This window comes from Mesoplodon mirus (assembly GCF_964341445.2).
Source record: "Mesoplodon mirus genome assembly, chromosome: 2".
Taxonomy (NCBI): Eukaryota; Metazoa; Chordata; class Mammalia; order Artiodactyla; family Ziphiidae; genus Mesoplodon; species Mesoplodon mirus.
In genome coordinates this window covers 171,567,136-171,585,673 of record NC_138977.1, presented here as the reverse complement: position 1 = coordinate 171,585,673, position 18,538 = coordinate 171,567,136, and the positions used below count along the sequence as shown (strand labels likewise).

Here is an 18,538-nt window from a genome sequence, read left to right as displayed (position 1 = left end):
ACTATTCATTAGATTAATGAACAAATAGTTTTATAGAATAAACACATTGTTGAAAGATCAAGATTGAATACAGTGACCCAAAGGGATAGGAAAGTAGTGTTTCACATTGGAAGTTATAATGGATTATATGTTATTTCTTCTACATTCATGAGATTTTGCAGAAACAATTACCTCATTCATCTCCTAACTTCCTTGCGATTAGTAAGTGTCAAGTATTATTACCCCTATTTTTCAGATGAAGAAATTGGATTTCCTAGTGCAAACTTCTCTTCAACTGCCTTATTATTTTTTAATACCACCAGGAATTTGATGGATGTCCTGCAGAAAATGGAATTAGAGGCAGCATTTCTGGTGAAGGAACGCAGGTCACCAAGTTTTCAGTTCTATATTCAAGACAGGATGAGTTTTAAGAAACCTAACTGAGGGGGCAGGGAAGGAAATAAAAATCGCTCTGCAAAGTGAAACAAATGTCCTGTAACTGAAGGTTACACAGTTAGACACACTCAGTAAGTGAAGTAGTCTAGTTATTTACTGGAGCCATTACGAGTGCAGTAGGGAAGTCAGAATGTCAGACCCAGGAGGTAGACAGATGGACATGTGCTTACATCCTGGTCCTGCCACTTATAAGCTACATGCATCTCCCTATGCTTAATGGCCTCACCCGTGATTTGTCTATCATAATATTATCTGCCACATGGAGTTCTTGTAAAGATTAAATGATACAATCCTTACATAATACTTGGCATGTAGAAAGTTCTTGTTACTGTTGTTAGAGGCCTCAGTTGTAGGCTTTATTTATCTCCGCCTTTCCTTAGGGCAAGATCATGTTCAAGTGAGATCTAAAGGACTTTTCTGTTTTAATTGTTTAATTCTTCATATTTATGTTCCTCATTGGATTGTAAGTTTTATGAGAACAGAAACTAGGTTTGTTTTTGACACTGCTTAGTAGGTGAACACTGAATATTTCTAGAATGAAACTTAAGTTAGATTACCTCTCTAAAGATTTTGCTCAAAATCTTTCCCTTTTGCCTATTTCACGCTAAGTAAAATCCAAAGTTCTTATAACACACTATGAGACGCTATAGGATTTTATACTAAAAGGAGCTGAGTAGAGTGAAGAAAAGGAAGCAGTTTTTAATTTTTTTTTGAAAAAAATCCTCTCAAGCATGTTGTTAAAGGGCTGTAGTCTGGTAACTGGCCAATCATAAAATGAACAGGGTAGCCTAGGCTATACTAAAATTAATGTGACTGGGGTAGTGGAGGGGCAGAAAAATTCATTATATAATAAACACTCTGACAAGAAAATAAACTTTATAATCTCAAATCTTATTATAACTCAATTTATAAATTTCATTTGAGGTGTCTTGTCATCAGAAGACTCAACTTCACTCAATGATACAAATTTTCCAAAGGAAAATTTGAAGTTATACAATGCTTAATCATTCAAACACTTAAAAATATATATATTTAAAAAATTTTTTTTTGACATCTTTAGTGGAGTATAATTGTTTTACAATGGTGTGTTAGTTTCTGTTGTATAACAAAGTGAATCAGCTATACATATACATATATCCTCCCTCTTGCATCTCCCTCCCACCCTCCCTATCCCACCCCTCTAGGTGGTCACCAAGAAACGAGCTGATCTCCCTGTGCTATGCGGCTGCTTTCCACTAGCTATCTATTTTAAATGGGTTATTTGTGCTAGCTTGAAGAAAAGAAATAGCGCAGTTGGATTTAGGTTTAATTCATATTTATAATACAATTATTATTAAAGGGGCAACACTCAAGATAGAGATTTGGAGGATGCTTTAATTGCTGTTATATCAAAAAAAGGTACTGCTATCCTTTTTGAAATATTCCTTCTTGAGTTGGGTGCTGAGCATTAAACACATTTCAGAAGGAGAACATTATCAAGCCAGGAGCTATGTATATGTAACCTCATTTCAACCTCCTAACGCCCCAGGACATAGCAAAGGCTGACATTACTATCATTCCCATGATACAGGTGAGATCAAAGAGGCTCAGTGAGTTTAAGTTACTTTCCCAAAGTCTTACGAACAAAAAGTGGCAGAACTTATTCAAACCAGTTCTTTCTTTTTTTTTTTAAACCAGTTCTTTCTGACTCCAAAGCTGCAAGTCTTTCTGCTACAAATGTTGCCCAAATTACTTACATTTCTTATGTTACATTTTTTTTTATGTTGGTACATTTTTTATGTTGTTTTATCACACAAGATGAGACCTAGCCCCTTAAATTTTTTTTTTTTTTTTTTTTTTTGCTGCAGTACATGGGCCTCTCACTGTTGTGGCCTCTCCCGCTATGGAGCACAGGCTCTGGACGCGCAGGCTCAGCGGCCATGGCTCACGGGCCCAGCCGCTCCGCGGCATGTGGGATCCTCCCAGACCGGAGCACGAACCCGTGTCCCCTGCATCTGCAGGCGGACTCTCAACCACTGCGCCACCAGGGAAGCCCCGCCCCTTAAACTTTTAAGTGCACCGCAGAGCGCTATGTTGTACAGCAGATCTCCAGACCTACAACTTGTGTTAAGTGGAAGTTCATACCAGTTGAACATCATCTCCCCATCCCCTTCCCCCAGCCCGTAGCAACCAACAATCTACTCTCTGCTTCTATGAACTTGACTATTCTTGATGCCTCCTCTCAGTGGAATCATGTCCTTCTGTGACTGGCTTATTTCACTTTGCCTAATGCCCTCAAGGTTCATCCATGTCGTCACACATGGCAAGATCCCCTTCTTTTTTTTAAGCTGAATACTATTCTATCGTATGCAAATATTTATATTTTAGCTCCCTGTCTCATCTCTCCTACTAATTACAGCTATTTTTAAATACCATTTTTTAAAACAAATTTGCACAATTTACATCAACGACAGTGGAATGACCTCAATGACTGCACATTACTCTGGGAATGGACCTTACCAGTTGCTAATCCAGCATGACCAGATCATTTGTCATCTAAACCAGAACATTTCTGAACACAAAAAGGGGCTGCTAACAAATGGGATGTTAGGACAATGCATAAACTGTCACTGTCCTGGGCAAACCAGGAGGTCTTGTCACCTTACTTATAGGGAACTCCAGATAACTTCCCAACTCCCACACAAAAGATCTCACCACATAAGCAGTTTTGGCAATCTATGCAGAGGAACAAAGGGCAATTGGGCTTCAGTGATGAACGTTACAGGATCCCAAAGAAAGTGGATGCCTTTACCATGTTGTTGTTTTCTGCTAACATCCTGTGGCTAGTATTGTCAATAGAGCAGGGCAGAAACGTGGGCAAACACAAGCACTCAGTACTGGTTTGGAAAGCGTTAGAGCTTTTGACAATCTAGTTGTTTACTGACATTCGCCTAGCAATAACTTACAATGATTATCCTATACTCAGCTGACTAAAACTCTCTCTAAATGTTTCATGATGCACACACTCAACACAGAGGTAAAGAAGATCAAATGGGACCCTGTCTTGTTTGAGAGAGAGACTGAGTCAGAGGCAGAGAGACAGACAGAGATAGAGCAGAGATACAGAAAGGAGAAATACAAAGAGACACATAGAAGAACAAACACAGACATGGAGCCAGAGAAACACAGAGACAGAGATGGAGAGGGAGACAGACATAAGGAAGCAAGAAACACTGAAGAAAGTGAGAGATAAAGCTAAAGGAGACACAGAGGCAGGGAGAAACACAGGAGAGAGATGAAGAGGTTGACAGGGCCGCACTCGTTTTATGAGAAACAGGTGTCTTCAAATGGCAGTTCTGAGTCAAATTTACTCTATTTACATTTAGATTCTATAGATTATTGCCAGCAAATTCAAGCACTTTCTGGCTCCCTCTTCTGGATTAACTGATAAAGAAGGTAACTTGTTTCACAACCAGGCAAAGCAAAGCAGGTCAGTTAGGAAGGTCAGTGTGATACCTCCAAATTCATCGTTACAAAATTAAATGTAGATATTTTCCCCTGATTTTCAGTCACTAACCCTGCTGCTACACTTCATACATGATGTCTTTGACTGCAAAGTAAAGGAGCTGTTACAGTGGAGGATTCCTGGACTGAATGTCAATATTATGACATAGTATGAGCGTGTTTCATGTTTGGTAATTGCAATCATTGTTGCTTTTGTTGTGGTCATCCATTTACAATGCTTGGCGTCAGTTGATTTATCTCTTGTAAAAGTAAAATACAGTCTGTGTGTGTGAAAACAAAAACAAAAACAAAAAAACAACAAAAAAGTGAATGATTACAATTGTGGGCTGACTGCAGGATCCGATAACAATTGGTGCATTTTGACAGCAATTTTCAGCAAGAATCATCACCAGAGTACAAACTGCAAATTATCTGGGGCCCTGCTTTTTCAGGAATAAATTTGAAAAGGCAAAATGAACTCTGTGTATGTGTGTGTGTGTGTTTATGAGCCCCAAACCCATTTAAAAAATAGACTTGCGAGTGGTAATTCCCATTTGTGACCAGTGAAGATTGTGCTTCCTAGTCCAGCAGCATGTCACTGCTCATGAATCAGCTTGTCACCGATTCAAAGGACATACAGGCAGGATCACCGTGCCACTGCAATGCCCGGTGATTTTGTCATAGTTATTGATTCATGGAAGACACCATGTCTGTGGAAACATTATTAGCCATTTTCCTCCACCAGACATCCACAGGCTTAGGATCCAGGAAGAAAAACATCGTCCATAATTCAAAAGCACAAGATGGAAGCTTGAACAGGGCTGTGAATTCTGGGGCAGGAGCCTTTATTCCCATGCAAAGCCACAGGAAATACTCATTTTTGCTATCAGCTAGCCTAGAAAAAGGAGGAAGATGAGCATAATTCTCATTATGGTGAAATTACCACTTCTATTACCATCATAGTTACTTATTAAGTTCATAATTCATGGCCCATCACTCATCCCTGAAGCCTGACATTTACATGTAATGGCATTTCTTTGTGTAACAGGAAAAGCAGTCTGTGAAGAATGACCACTTGCATATACACCTTTGAGATGTGGAAGGGTCAGAAATACAGAGCAACCAGAGTGATGATGGGCTGATTGGTTCTCCGTAATGTCAGGCTTTGTAAGATGAAACCTTTTGCATTGGTAAAAATGAATGCACTTTCATTCAGTTACATCATGATTTAAAGTGGCCTACTTGCTTGCACACTTACTTTTTATTCTTTGGTTTGTATTCCTTTCTTTCATGATTTCTGAAGCACTAGGACCCTAGGAGACTGGAGTAACTTCTAATTGCAGGGATAAGGGAGTTGACTTAATTTTGATTTGTAAGGCAATAAATTTGTTATAGATTATTGGATTCAGCAGTTTATATAGCCAATTAATTTAAGGTATTCATCTGTCCATTGTAGGTGTCAATAAATATTAATTGAATAAATTAATAAATGAGTAAGATTAATCACTCAATAAATATATATATATATATTAGTGCCTGATATATGTAATACACTGTGCTAGTTGCTAATAATCAAAATAGGGTAAGAAACTTTCTCAGCTCATTAGGTATTTTTGCTAAAAAATCACTCCAATGAAACCTCCCTGGCCACCACATTTAAAATTACAAGTCTTGGGCTTCCCTGGTAGCGCAGTGGTTGAGAGTCCACCTGTCGATGCAGGGGACACGGGTTCATGGCCTGGTCTGGGAAGATCCCACATGCCGCGGAGTGGCTGGGCCCGTGAGCCATGGCCGCTGAGCCTGCGCATCCAGAGCCTGTGCTCCGCAACGGGAGAGGCCACAGCAGTGAGAGACCTGCATACCGCCAAAAAAAAAAAAAAAAAAAAAAAAAAAATTACAAGTCTTCCTCATCCCACCTCCCAACCTGTTCCCCAGTAGGCCTCAGCCCTGCTTTCAATCTAACAAATTTTATATTTTTCTATTTATTTTTGTTTATTACTTCTTCTTCCTTGACTCTAATGTAAGATCGATTAAAGCCGGAATTTTTGTCTGGTTTAATCACTGAAGTATTCCCAGCACCTGGGATAGTACAAAGCACAGTGAAGGCATTCAATAAATGTTTTTTGAATAAGTGAAATAAGGAACAAATAGAATTCGTCCCTCAGAGAATGCAGGTTTAATAAAAGAAACTAATAAATCAGTCATGTAATATAATAGATGTTACCATCAGTGTAGTTGGTTAGACCCCAGAGAACAGGGACGTTTTCTTATATGACCACTGTGTACACACAATTCTACAACAAACACTATTTACAATATATGCATTATAATAAGTGCTTTTAAAATAAATGAATAAATAAATATTTATGTGATGCAATTAATCTGTCAAAGAGTATTTGGTTTCTATGGGGGTAAATTGCCCTCCATACTAAGACATTTCGCTGGTCGACCTACCTTCAACATCAATCTTCTTTCAGTGTTATTGGCTGGGGAACGCAGTCCATAGCATTCTTAGTAGAGTGCCTTCATACACAGCTGTCCAGTTGGAGTGTGGGAAGGACACCACTTCACATGCTGTGAGGATGTATACCCCCATGCAGATTCCAAATACATCTGCCAATTACAGACATGCAGCCAATCTGCACATTTTGAGACCGTGTCATAAGACATAGAGTCTGATTTCACGCTTTCATTAGATATTGATTGAACACTCTTTATATTTTAGGAACTGTGGAAAGTAATGGGGATACAGTAGTGAATAAAAAAGATTGGGTTTCTGGTTTCATGATATGGTTGAGAGTAAGTCTACTGTCTTATATATTCTCCCTGCTTCTCTGTTCTTCTGTCTCTGACTTCTTTGGGGTTAACCAAATATTTTTGATATTACATTTTAATTCCTCAATTGGAATTTTGACTGCACTTCCTTTTATTATTTTCATTTGTTTTCCTAGCATCTAGAAATTGTAATCTGTCTTCTTCACTTATTCAGACTATTTACAGGTAATATTGTCCCACTTTGTGTAAAATGTACAACAGTAAAATTTCATTTACTTTCCCCCATACTTTATGCTATTATTGTCAGAAATGTAATATCTACAAATGAAATAAACCCCACAGTATTTTTTGGTTGTTTTAAACAAATAAGAGAAAAATGAGATAATATTTTATATTTATTCACATATTTTCAATTTCCAGTGCTCTTTATTTCTACCTGTACATCTAACTTTTCATATCATGTAATTTCCTTTCAGCCTGAAGAAATTCCTTTATAATTGCTGGTAATACAGGTCTAGTAGCTATGATTTCTCTCAGCTTTAGTTTATCTGAATATATCTTTATTTCATCTTTATTCTCAAAAAACTATTTTCACTGAATATAGAATTCTGGGTTGAAAGTCTTTTTATTCCCCCCAGAACTTATTCCATTGTTTTCTGTCATCTATTGTTTCTGATGGAAAACCATTCTTATATTATTTAACCTCTATAGCACATCTTTTTAGTCTGGTTTTTTTTTTTTGAGTTTTCTAATTTTTTTCAATAATTTGACTATGACCTGTCTATGTGATACATCTTGTATTTATCTTGATTGAGGTTCAAGTTTCTTGGATATGTACATTGATGTTTATAAACAAATTTGGAATGTTTTGGCCATTTATTTTTCTAATTTTTCTCTTCTATCTCATTTGGTTCTCTAATTACATTCATGTTAGACTATTTGATATTGTCTCACAAATCACTAAGGATCTAGTGATTTTTTAATCTCTTTTTAATCTCTTTTCCTCTCTGTTATTCAGGTTGGATGATTTGTCTCTTTCCATCTCCATTCAAGCTCTTAACTCTTTTCTCAGTCATCCCCAATGTGCTGTTAAGCCCATCTCAAAAAACTCTTTCATTTTAGATATCTTACTTTTCACATCTAAAATTTCCATTTGGTTCCTTTTGTAATTTTATTTTCACTGCTAAAATGTTTCATCTGTTTACTTATTATGGCTAATTTTTTCTTTAAAGTCCAACATCTATGTCATCCTAGGGTGAGTTTCTATTGACTGCTTTTTAAAAAATCTTGAGTATGGGTCACATTTTTGTACTCCTTCACATGTCTACTAATGCTTGGTAGCATGATGGACATTGTTATAGTACATTGTAGGGAGTTTAGATTGTGTTATCTTCTTTTAAAGTGTGTTGAGTATTCCTCTGGAAGGCTTTCCACAGTTGCTAGCACTTTTGGTGTTGCCAAGTTCAGGTCTATTATATGTTAGGATAGGTCAATTTTGATGCTATACTTAGTTATAGGGTGTGGCTCTTACTCTGGGAAATGATACTTTCTCCAAAAGCATAGTCTTTCTGAGCTCTCCAGTGCATTCCAGAGGTGCTCAATGCACAGTGCAATTTCTTTCTTTCCTTCTTTCTCTCTTTTTTTTCTCTTCCTTTTTATTTATTTATTTATTTTTTGTGGGGAGCCTGGGCAAGAACTCCAACATCTTGCAGCACTGTACAATTTCTGATATCTCCATTCAGTTCTCAGTCCTATAGCAGCTTCTGCTTGCTGAGTATTATGAAGTCTGTCCCTGAGCATGCATCACCCAGCCCTTGGTCAATGACTGTATTAGTCAGTGTTTTCCAGAGAAACAGAACCAAGAGGATATATACAGATAAACAGAAAGACACTTATTTTGAAAGATTGGCTCATTCAATTACAAAGGCTGAGAAGTCCCACAATCTACCATCTGAAAGCTAGAGGCCCGGGAAAGCTGATGGCATAATTCCAGTCCAGACTCAAAGGCCTGAGAACGAGGGGAGCCAATGATGTAAGTCCCAGTCAGAGTCAAAAGACCTGAGAACCAGGAGTACCAATGTCTGAAGGCAGGAGAAAATAGACGTCTGAACTCAGGCAGAGAACAAATCCGCCTTCCTCTACTTTTTTGTTCTGTTCAAGCCCTCAGCCTATTGGATGATGCCCACCAGCACTGATGAATGTGATCTTTTTTATTCAGTCTACCAATTAAATTGCTAATCTATTCTAGAAACATCCTCACAGACATACCCAGAGATAACGTTTTGCCAGCTATCTGGACAACTTTTAGCCTAGTTATGTTGACACATACAATTAACCATCACAATTACCCACATTCATTTAATTTTCACACAGCTCCTCCCCTCTGACACACATAACAGTTCTCTCTTCTTCGGCACCTTGCCCTGCAAACTCCAGTCTCTGCCACCTCAGCACAGTGAACATGCACTCCACCTCTCTGAACTCTGGAAAGAAAATGCCCCCAGGCAGAGGGAGTTGGGCATTGTGGAGCTCACCTCTTGGGTTTTTCTCTCCAGTACCACTGTTCTACATTGCTTGTTGTTCAGTGCTTAAAAACAGTTGCCTCATATACAGGCATACCTCATTTTATTGCACTTCACAGATATTGTTTTTTTTTTTTTTTTTTTTTTTTTTACAAATTGAAGGTTTGTGCAACACTGGGTTGTCAGATGATGGCACTGGGAAACAAAAATTTATGTGACTCATTTTATTGTGGCATTCACTTTATTGCAGTGGTCTGGAACAGAATCTGCAATGTCTCTGAGGTACGCATGTAACTTGCCAGTTATATGGTTGCTCATGGTGAGATAATACTTCCAATAATATTTATTTACTCTCTAAAGGCTGGAGGTAAAAATCTTCAATCTTACATTGCAGTAGGGAAGACATCTCAATACATAATTGTATCATCAATTGTTTTAATTATATTTGTGAGAAGGCTATGAAGGAGAAACACAGGAAATTATAGAGTATAGAGTAAAGCTGTTCATAACCTAGTTTGGTCTGCCATGTAAAGTTTTCCTCAGAAAGTGATTATTGAACTGAAATCTCAAGTATGACAGAGCAGAAGTTAACTAGGCCACAATGAAGTAAAACAAAATTTCAGAGAGAGATAATAGCATGTGGAAAGGACCTGAGGGGTACACTGAAGGACTGAAAAAATTTGATACCTAACATTCACTGAGTGTACGTTAGGAACAGCCACTGTGCTAAGTGCTTTATATATTATCTCATTAGCTTCTAACACCATTATGAGGTAGATACTATTACTAATCCATTTTATTGATGAGGAAACTGAGATTCAGAGAGATTAAATACTTACCCAAAATCATATAGCACTGGGATCTACCTAGGCTGTTTTATTACCATGCTGGAACACTCAGACACTATAAGGGGAAAAGAGCAGAATGATCTGATAGCAGAGAAGGAAAGATAGGGAGGGAGAGGAAGGGAGAGCTAAAGCTCTCTTTAGCTTTTTAGCTAAAGCTCTCATTGAGAAGAAAACACAATAAAAACCACTGTATACAATTTACATTTAAATATATTCCTAAAAGGGACTTAAAAAATATGTTTTGACAACCAAGATCTGTAGTATAAAGTCTTCGTTTGTTTTATAAAGAAAAGACAGACACCCTCAGAAGTTTAATAATCTGCCCAAGGTCACTACTGAAATCTAAGACTTTTAACTACTGACTGAAAACAGCAACCTGTAAAATTTGTAGCCCCAAGTACAGTTCAGAAGATGCTCCAGGGAAGAACATCATTAATTACCAAATTGGAGATGGGGACAGGGAATGTAACATTAATACTTAAGTACCTGGGAAGCAGAAAGGTCCCTTTCCCACACCCAGGCCTGAGGGTCCAGGAAGCTGTCACAGAGAGAGTGAGCTTGGCAGATATCAGAATTTAAGGGAAAAGGAGGAAATCAAGCAACCAGCAAATATTTCTTGAGAGTCTGACACATGCCAGTTTCAGGCATGTTTGTAGAGTTGGACTAGACAACAAGATATCAAATCTGAAGAAAAGAAGTTGGGTAGGAGGTAACACTAGTCTCTCTTCTACTGCAGATGGCTGGTAGAACCTTCTCTCTCTAACTCCTTGTCAGGATAGGGTCTCAATCAGCAAGAGGGGACGATACCCAGAGCAATGGGGTGTGATACAGGGGCAATAGAGAAGATAGAGCAGAGGAGGGAGGTGGGTCATTCTTCTATTGGGAAGGCTGCAAACGTGACAGGGAAAGTTTACCAAGGCAAGTGTGTTTGAACAGAGTTTTGAAGGCTGCATGAGCAGGTAGAAGTTGAAAATTGGTGAAGGACCCACCAGACTGCGCATACAGTGGCACAGAGGTTTGAAAGAACGTGAATGGAAGAAGCAGAATGTCCTGCTTGAGAAACTAAAGCAAAATCATCATGCTCCAGACACATTTACAAAGGAGAGGACACTTAGATGGACGTGTCTCTTTAGAAATATACGAAGAAGCCAACTAGACTCTGTTTTATGTAAATTTTATTTCACAAGTTTAAAAGCTCCCTTAGATACTAATCTAGGTAATGAGATCAGGTCTTATTTTGGTATTGAAAGTGAATCTATTCACTCATTTGTCAGACATTTATTGATCTCTTCTTATGTGCCAGACTCTCAACCAGCACTTGGCATATCAAGTAAGCAAGATATTTCACACCATATGTGTCAAGGGGAGAGGAGGGACCTGTTGTGTGAGTTTCAACAAAGGCGAGAAGGGTGGCATGGCCAGTGGCTGATGGTCTAAGACAGGGAGGGTGGTGGACAATGCTGTCAGAGTGAGACAGGGCCAGATCATGCAGGGATTGGGGTCTGTGGTAGAAAGTGTGGATTTTTTTCATGAAGGTTTTAGGGGGCTTTTAAGTATGTAAATGATCTGATGTGATTTTCGTAGCTACTAGTTTGCTGTCAGCCCAACACAAGATATCTATCAGGTTTTTTAGCCAGTGGACACCAATGGTAGGATGAATAGCTCCAAAGGGAAATAGATCAGTAGCCTTGCAGTCAGGACTCAGGATTTAATTCCCAAGATGGGAATTATAAAGTAGAAAAGCAACAAGAGATACATTTGCCATGTTCATATTATAAAGATGGTCTAACCTTGATTTAAATTGGTCTTTTTTGCTGTTGCTTTATACTTAGGGAGGCAATATATATATAGCAACATGCAAATTCAGGCTTCTGGTCACTCAGAGTGGGCAAGTTGGTGCTGAGCTGAACAAGTGTGACTCCTGACACCAATAGTTTTTCAGGCGCTTGCTAGCTTGCCCACTGGGTCACTACTGATTTTTCTTGAGTCGTCTCCAACTATCTGAAGTCACAAATACTGCTCCGTCTACTCCTGGGTTAACGTTTTGTGAACACACCTTGTTTCTTTTGGAATCACTCTGTTTGAATGAGCCCCATCCATTAATGTCCACATGTGAATATATGAAGGATGTCCCATCTCTGGGCACGTCAGCTTATGCTAATGAAGCTGTGTATGAAGGACATCTATTTTCTCACTTTCAGGGAAGGCAAAAGTACTAACAGATGATTGTGATGTGAATGATTTATGCAGAGCACCCACTCCTCTGGAATCAAAGATGGGGAGCAATGCATGCACCAAATTGTCACGTGGGACCTTAATACTGGTTTCAATATTGAAATTTCAATCCAGTTAACTCTTAGTGATATTTGTTCTATTCCCAATTTAAGACCAAAAAAAGCCAGCAAATTTTATTTTTGCCACTCAGAAGATATATTTGCATGATTCTTTTTTCATGGGGTAATCGTGATCTAATGCAACATAAAGAAAACCTAAAAAGTGAGAAAAGCAAAGGGAAAACAAGGATTTAATTTTTTCCTTCTGGGATCCCAACCCTCTGCCTGAGCGGATGGCTGCTCTCAGATCCTGCCTGCCCGGCGTCTGCTGACACACCCTGCAGCATGCCTGAGTTTCTCTCTGCAGACAGCATTAACAGAACCCATCCCGTATCTTCTAGGTTTCCTCTACACTCAGAACAGCACCAAGCGCAGCATTAAAGAGCGGCTCATGAAGCTCTTGCCCTGCTCAGCTGCCAAAACGTCGTCTCCTGCTGTTCAAAGCAAGTTTGTTTGTTTGTTTTTCTCCCCCAAACTTCACTTGTTTTGTTTGTTTAGGTCTGCATGCATTGCAGTTCTCTGCTTCTAAAAAGAATCCATATATTATATTCTGCAAAACTAACTCTATTAATGTACTCGTGTTTACTTAAATACCCAGGGGAGCCTCTGTGCAGTTGTGAGGTACTTCCCATTTGGCAGACTGACAGCACAGTGCTAGTGACAGGAGTCTGGGCTTCAAAACATTTGGAAATTTTTTGTTTGTTTGTTTTGTTTGTTTGTTTGTTTTATTTTAGAGGGTAGGTATTATCATTTTAATTTTACAGATCAAAAATTTAATACAAGAGAGATTAAGCAAATAGCCCAAGATCACCTAATTTGTTCAATATGTAGCTAATATTTGATTCCTGGCAGCTGTGTTCTATTGTCTGCACACTTATCCACCATGTGATTTTTTTTTTTTAACATCTTTATTGGAGTATGATCTGAGGTGTAGGGTCGCCGCTCAGATAACTCTAGGGATTCCCATTGCCTAAATTGTTAGCAGAGCAGCTGTGCACTTTAAACTGCAATGCCTCATAAATTTCCTGATTCACATATATGTATTTTTTGTGTAATTTAGATACTACCAAACATCAGAAATGTTACTAGGTTTGAAAAACTACTATAAAGTGGAAAACATTTACCAAATATGACTTTTCTTCTCTGCCCACTCTTTCCCTGTATCATCAGGGGCTTCTAGGAAAACAAAACCAATACATATATACATGCAGGTCTTTCTTAGCTTACGTCCTGATAAACCCATCATAAGTTGAAAATATTTTAAGTCTGAAATGCATTTAATACACCTGACCTACTGAACATTGTAGCTTAGACTAGCTTACCTCAAATGTGCTCAGAACACTTCCATTAGCCTAAGGTTGGGCAAAATCATCTAACACAAAGCTTATTTTATAATAAAGTGTTGAATATCTCTTGTAATTTATTAAATACTGTGCTGAAAGTGAAAAGCAGAATGGTTGTCTGGGTGCACAATAGACGTAAGCATATCGGTTGTTTACCCTTGTGAGCAATGGCTAACTGGGAGCTATGGATTGCTACCGCTGCCCAGCATCATGAGAGAGGATCTACCAGATTGCATATCACCAGCCCAGGGAAAAGATCAAAATTCGAAGTACAGCTTCTACTGAATGCGTTTCACTTTTACACCATTTGTAAAGTTGAAAAATCGTAAGTCAAACCATCCAAAGTCCGGGACCATCTGTATACATATACATACACCTACACATGTGCATACACATACACAGGCAAACATATATATATATATATATATATATATATATATATATATATATATATAAAGGGATTTATTTTAAGGAATTGGCTCACATGACTGTGGGAGCTGCCATGTCCAAAATTCATAGGTCTAACAGGCTGGAAACTCAGGCAAAATTTGATACTGTAGTCTTGAATCAGAATTCTCTTTTCAAGACAACTCACTTTTTGCTTAAAGCCTTTCAACTGATTGGATGAAGCCCACTCACATTATCCAGGGTAATCTCTTAAAGTCATCTGATTACAGATGATAACCAGGTCTACAGAATACCTTCAGAGCAACAGTTAGATTAGTATTTGATTAAAGAACTGGGTACTATAGCCTAGCCAAATTGATAAATCAGACTAATCATCACACCTTCATCCTCTTTTTCTCCAATTTTGTGACATTCTTAAGCAGTTGAATATAGAGGATTTATAAAGGGACACCCTCTATTTTGTAAAGATATCTTATGCAATTTATAGTGAACATTTACAAGCATCCTATTTTTACATTCTTTCATATACAATTTTTTTCTAGCATCAAACATGTTAAAATCAGATAGAAAAGGTAGTGTTCTTTGCCAGTGAGGTAACAAACATTAAGAAGCTAGGTGAGCTATTCCAGGTGTAGGGCTACAACCCATATCTTCACCTACTCTCCTTCTTTTCTGCCACATCATTTTGTAGGAACTGATGAACTCAATGAGTGATTAAAATATGTGAACGCTCTAAAATTCCACTAGTCTCAACAACACAGAGAAAATATGGAACGTACCTCAGACAACCCAGTATGTCCTGTCAAAAGTCCCAGAGTAGCATAGTAATTTATTTCAGTGGCACTGACCAAAGTTAATATATCATAATAATATTTTATTAATTCACTGATTCATTCAACATATATCTATTATATGTCAGTTCCTGTTCCTCTGCTGGGAGATAGGGGAGTAAATACAACAGTCTTTAAAAAGCTTTGTCCTACTAGAACCTCCTGTGGGGAAAGTGGGCAGGACAAAATTATTTTTATCAGTAATAATCCTATGGACAAAAAAAATACATTGTTAAGATACATTGCTTTGATTTTTTTCCTTCTTTGCACATATACACACACTATCTCACAGACAAAACATAGCAGGTCATCAGCCTGGAAGACCACAATTCAGAAAGATGCCAGAACCTCAATTCTACACGGTATTGAAGCTGTAGACATTTTTATTGCTACTATTTGTCAGTGAATGTTGCTTATTAGAGCCATTGCTTTTCCCCTTTCAGGTTGAAATAAAAATTGCCAATTTATCAGATATTTATCAAAAACAGAGTCATCTGTACAAAGCAGACAAGTAAAATGTAACTTTCAGATGGATCTCTCTGCTCACTTAGGGAAGAACAAAATCGTTGTGCCTTGCTAGCACTCCTCCTGAATCAGTATTGTGGAAAGCCACACCTCTAAGTAAGTGTTCACAGAGGATGCAATGCAATTTTCAACTAAGTGTGAGGAAAAGGTCAGGACATTTCTTGAAAGGAAAAGAAAATAACAGAAGATACTAAAAAATTAGCAGACTGACCTAAAAGCTAATATTTTTATAAAAATGGGATTTCACAAAACTGGCTGCTCTTGAACCCACACTAGATGTGGCCTTAGATTTGTGGACCCCCCAAAGGTCCGCAGATATAAAACTCCCTCCCCCACTAGCCACCACTTTCCCTCTTATCCACCCATCACAAGAAAACCCCAGCACATCGAAGTAGATTACTTGAAAAGGAGACCACATTAATTCCATTGCTATATTAGGAAGTTTTTTTTTTTTTTTTTATTAGATCCCTAACCATGTTCCGGGCCCTAAGCAGTTGGGCACAGGACTGAAAAGCTGATGTGAAAACATGAAGCAGGAGGCAGGTGGCTGGAGACAGGACCCTAGCCCACCAGGAGAAAAAATATGGGGACCAAACATCTCCATGTGGGACCATAGAGAGCCCTCCAGTGGGGTCTGGCTTGACTGGGTTAGTTCCAAGCTTGAATCACCTGCACAGGGGCTGCAGAAATATTCTCCATGAGATCCTATGCAGCTTCAAAGCTAGAGAGCTGAAATTTAGTTTAATAAGAGGCCAATACTCATTCTAAATTCCATTTTCTTTTTTCAGGAAGGCAGAAATGACAGGGTTTTTCATTCCTCTTGGCATAAATGTGAGATTTATCAATATTATACAAATAACAAAAGAAAAAAAAATCTTTTCTGTAGAGAAAAAGCAAACTTCTGCTGAGTTATAGAGCACTTGGATTCCCTAAACCAGAGAACCCAAGAGTTTGAAGGGATCCTTCCCTCACATCTGGTTCCCCGAAAGACATCCTCTCATTACTAGAGAGCAGGCCTGCTTCTTTAAGAAAATAACCATTTGGTTATTGCCAGCTTTACAGAGCAATCTTCCTCATGCTGAGCCCAAAGCAGCCTTCCTTTAACTTCCAACAATAGTGGTCCTTGTCCTGCCCTTCTGCTTCTTTTTCCCAGGGACAGGCTTCTGCCTTCTTCTGCTCTGGAGTTGAGAGTGTGAATGCTTTTTTTTTTTTTTTTTTTTAATAAAAGTCACTCATGGCATTATTTCATTCTTTTTAATGGCTGAGTAATATTCCATTGTATATATGTACCACATCTTCTTTATCCATTCATCTGTCGATGGACATTTAGGTTGCTTCCATATCTTATATACAAAATAGAAACAAACTCACAGACTTAGAGAATGAACTTTTGGTTACCGGGGAGAAGGGTGGGGGGAGGGATATACTGGGAGTTTGGGACTGACATGTACACATGGCTATATTTAAAATAGATAGCCAGCAAGCACCTACTGTATAGCCCAGAGAATTCTGCTCAATATTCTGTAATAACCTAAATGGGAAAAGAACCTGAAAAAGAATAGATACATGTATATGTATGACTGAATCACTTTGCTGTATGCCTGAAACTAACACAACAGTGTTAATCAACTATACTCCAATATAAAATAAAAAGTAAAAAAAAAAAATTTAATAAATAAAGTCATTCATGTTCATGGCAGTAATTTGGAAAGTACAACACACAGCACATAACACACTCACACCACACAACACACAATCCTACTATGCTCCTGTACTTTGAAGTAACTACAAATAATAGGTAACATCTTTTTTTCATCCATGTGTGCATTAATGATCCCATCCATACCAAATATTTATCCATTTCTTACATTGCATACCTTCATAAGTATTAACCTTGTTATTAAAATGTAAATATCATTTTAATGGCAAACATAATATTCCATTGTATAGTTACAGTATGTTGTATTTGACCACATTCCCTGGCTTTTGAATATTTAGATTTTTCCCTTTTTCTCTTTTTTCCCCATAATATAAATAGCACTGAGATAAATATCTCTGTGTATATAACTATGTATGTCTTTTAGATTATTTTCTCCCAGATTTGAAATTATTGGATGAAAGAATTAATTTAAGTGAATGCAAGCTTCCCCATATATATTAGAAAATTGTTTTTTGAGTTGGTATTTCAAATATTTAAACACATCACACATTATTACTTCTTGAGTGTTTTTAATATCCTCAATATCTGGAATCTGTATGTATTTTTTAGCCATTTATTAAATGCAGACTTGAAATATTAGTTCTGCTTCTTGTGCCTCAAATGAAAGCATTAAAAGAAGTAGCACATGACAAAGGTTTTCTGCATGAAAAACAATAGACATTATTACATTTTTTTGAAAATCAAATGTATCGCTCACTTTTAACAAGAGGTAAAAATAATAAACCCTGATCTTCTTGTTACAGCACACATCTTGACTTTGATGTTTGAGGAGACTGTCAGACAAATACAAAAGTCCAACTGCCTTGGAAAGATATTGGGGAACAACAAACAAGGCTTTAGGAAGGAGGTGACAGATGCTCGCAGTGGCCTGCCATGGGGCAGCCTGGCTATTTATTGGTCAGAAGTGATAGATGTGATCTAGTGAGAGTTAATTTAGAACTTAGAATGTCTTCTCCCTGACTCAAATAACTCCCAACCAAGAGTGAGAAATGAATAAGAACTCAGGCTGGTGACACCTGGACCAAGAGTTAAGGATTAGTTGTTTAAGATTTTTGCCCCTGTCCCCTGAGCTGGCCAGTTGCCCACTGCTCTTTGAACACCCAAGCCAGGACGCAGACAAGACCATCCACCAGATGTGATGGCCTTATCACCATCATTTATTCATTGGCATCACTAGCTGCCCAGTTGCTGAAGTTAGATTCATCCATCGTTCCTCTGCTTTCTGCCTGCCCTCCACCACCTTACGGGTCACTAAACTCTGGTCAGTTTCTCCCTGAAATATCTATTAAATTAACTTCTCCTTTCTATCTCTTGTC

The 18,538-nt window shown here is 38.0% G+C and overlaps 1 protein-coding gene across 3 annotated transcripts in view; it reads left to right on the top strand.

The window, feature by feature from the left end:
* The window catches only part of KCNIP4 (potassium voltage-gated channel interacting protein 4), a gene marked incomplete at its 5' end in the record, with an annotated part of 1,187,261 nt that overhangs the window by 1,048,487 nt on the left and 120,236 nt on the right, over nucleotides 1-18,538 (top strand). For 2 of the 3 annotated variants that reach the window (XM_082611091.1, XM_082611090.1), the window contains one exon: nucleotides 12,738-12,843. The exons of the other annotated variant lie outside the window; for it this stretch is intronic. In XM_082611091.1, coding sequence (XP_082467217.1) covers nucleotides 12,738-12,843 — 106 coding nt within the window. The remainder of the gene's footprint in view (nucleotides 1-12,737; nucleotides 12,844-18,538) is intronic. 3 annotated transcript variants of the gene reach the window in all.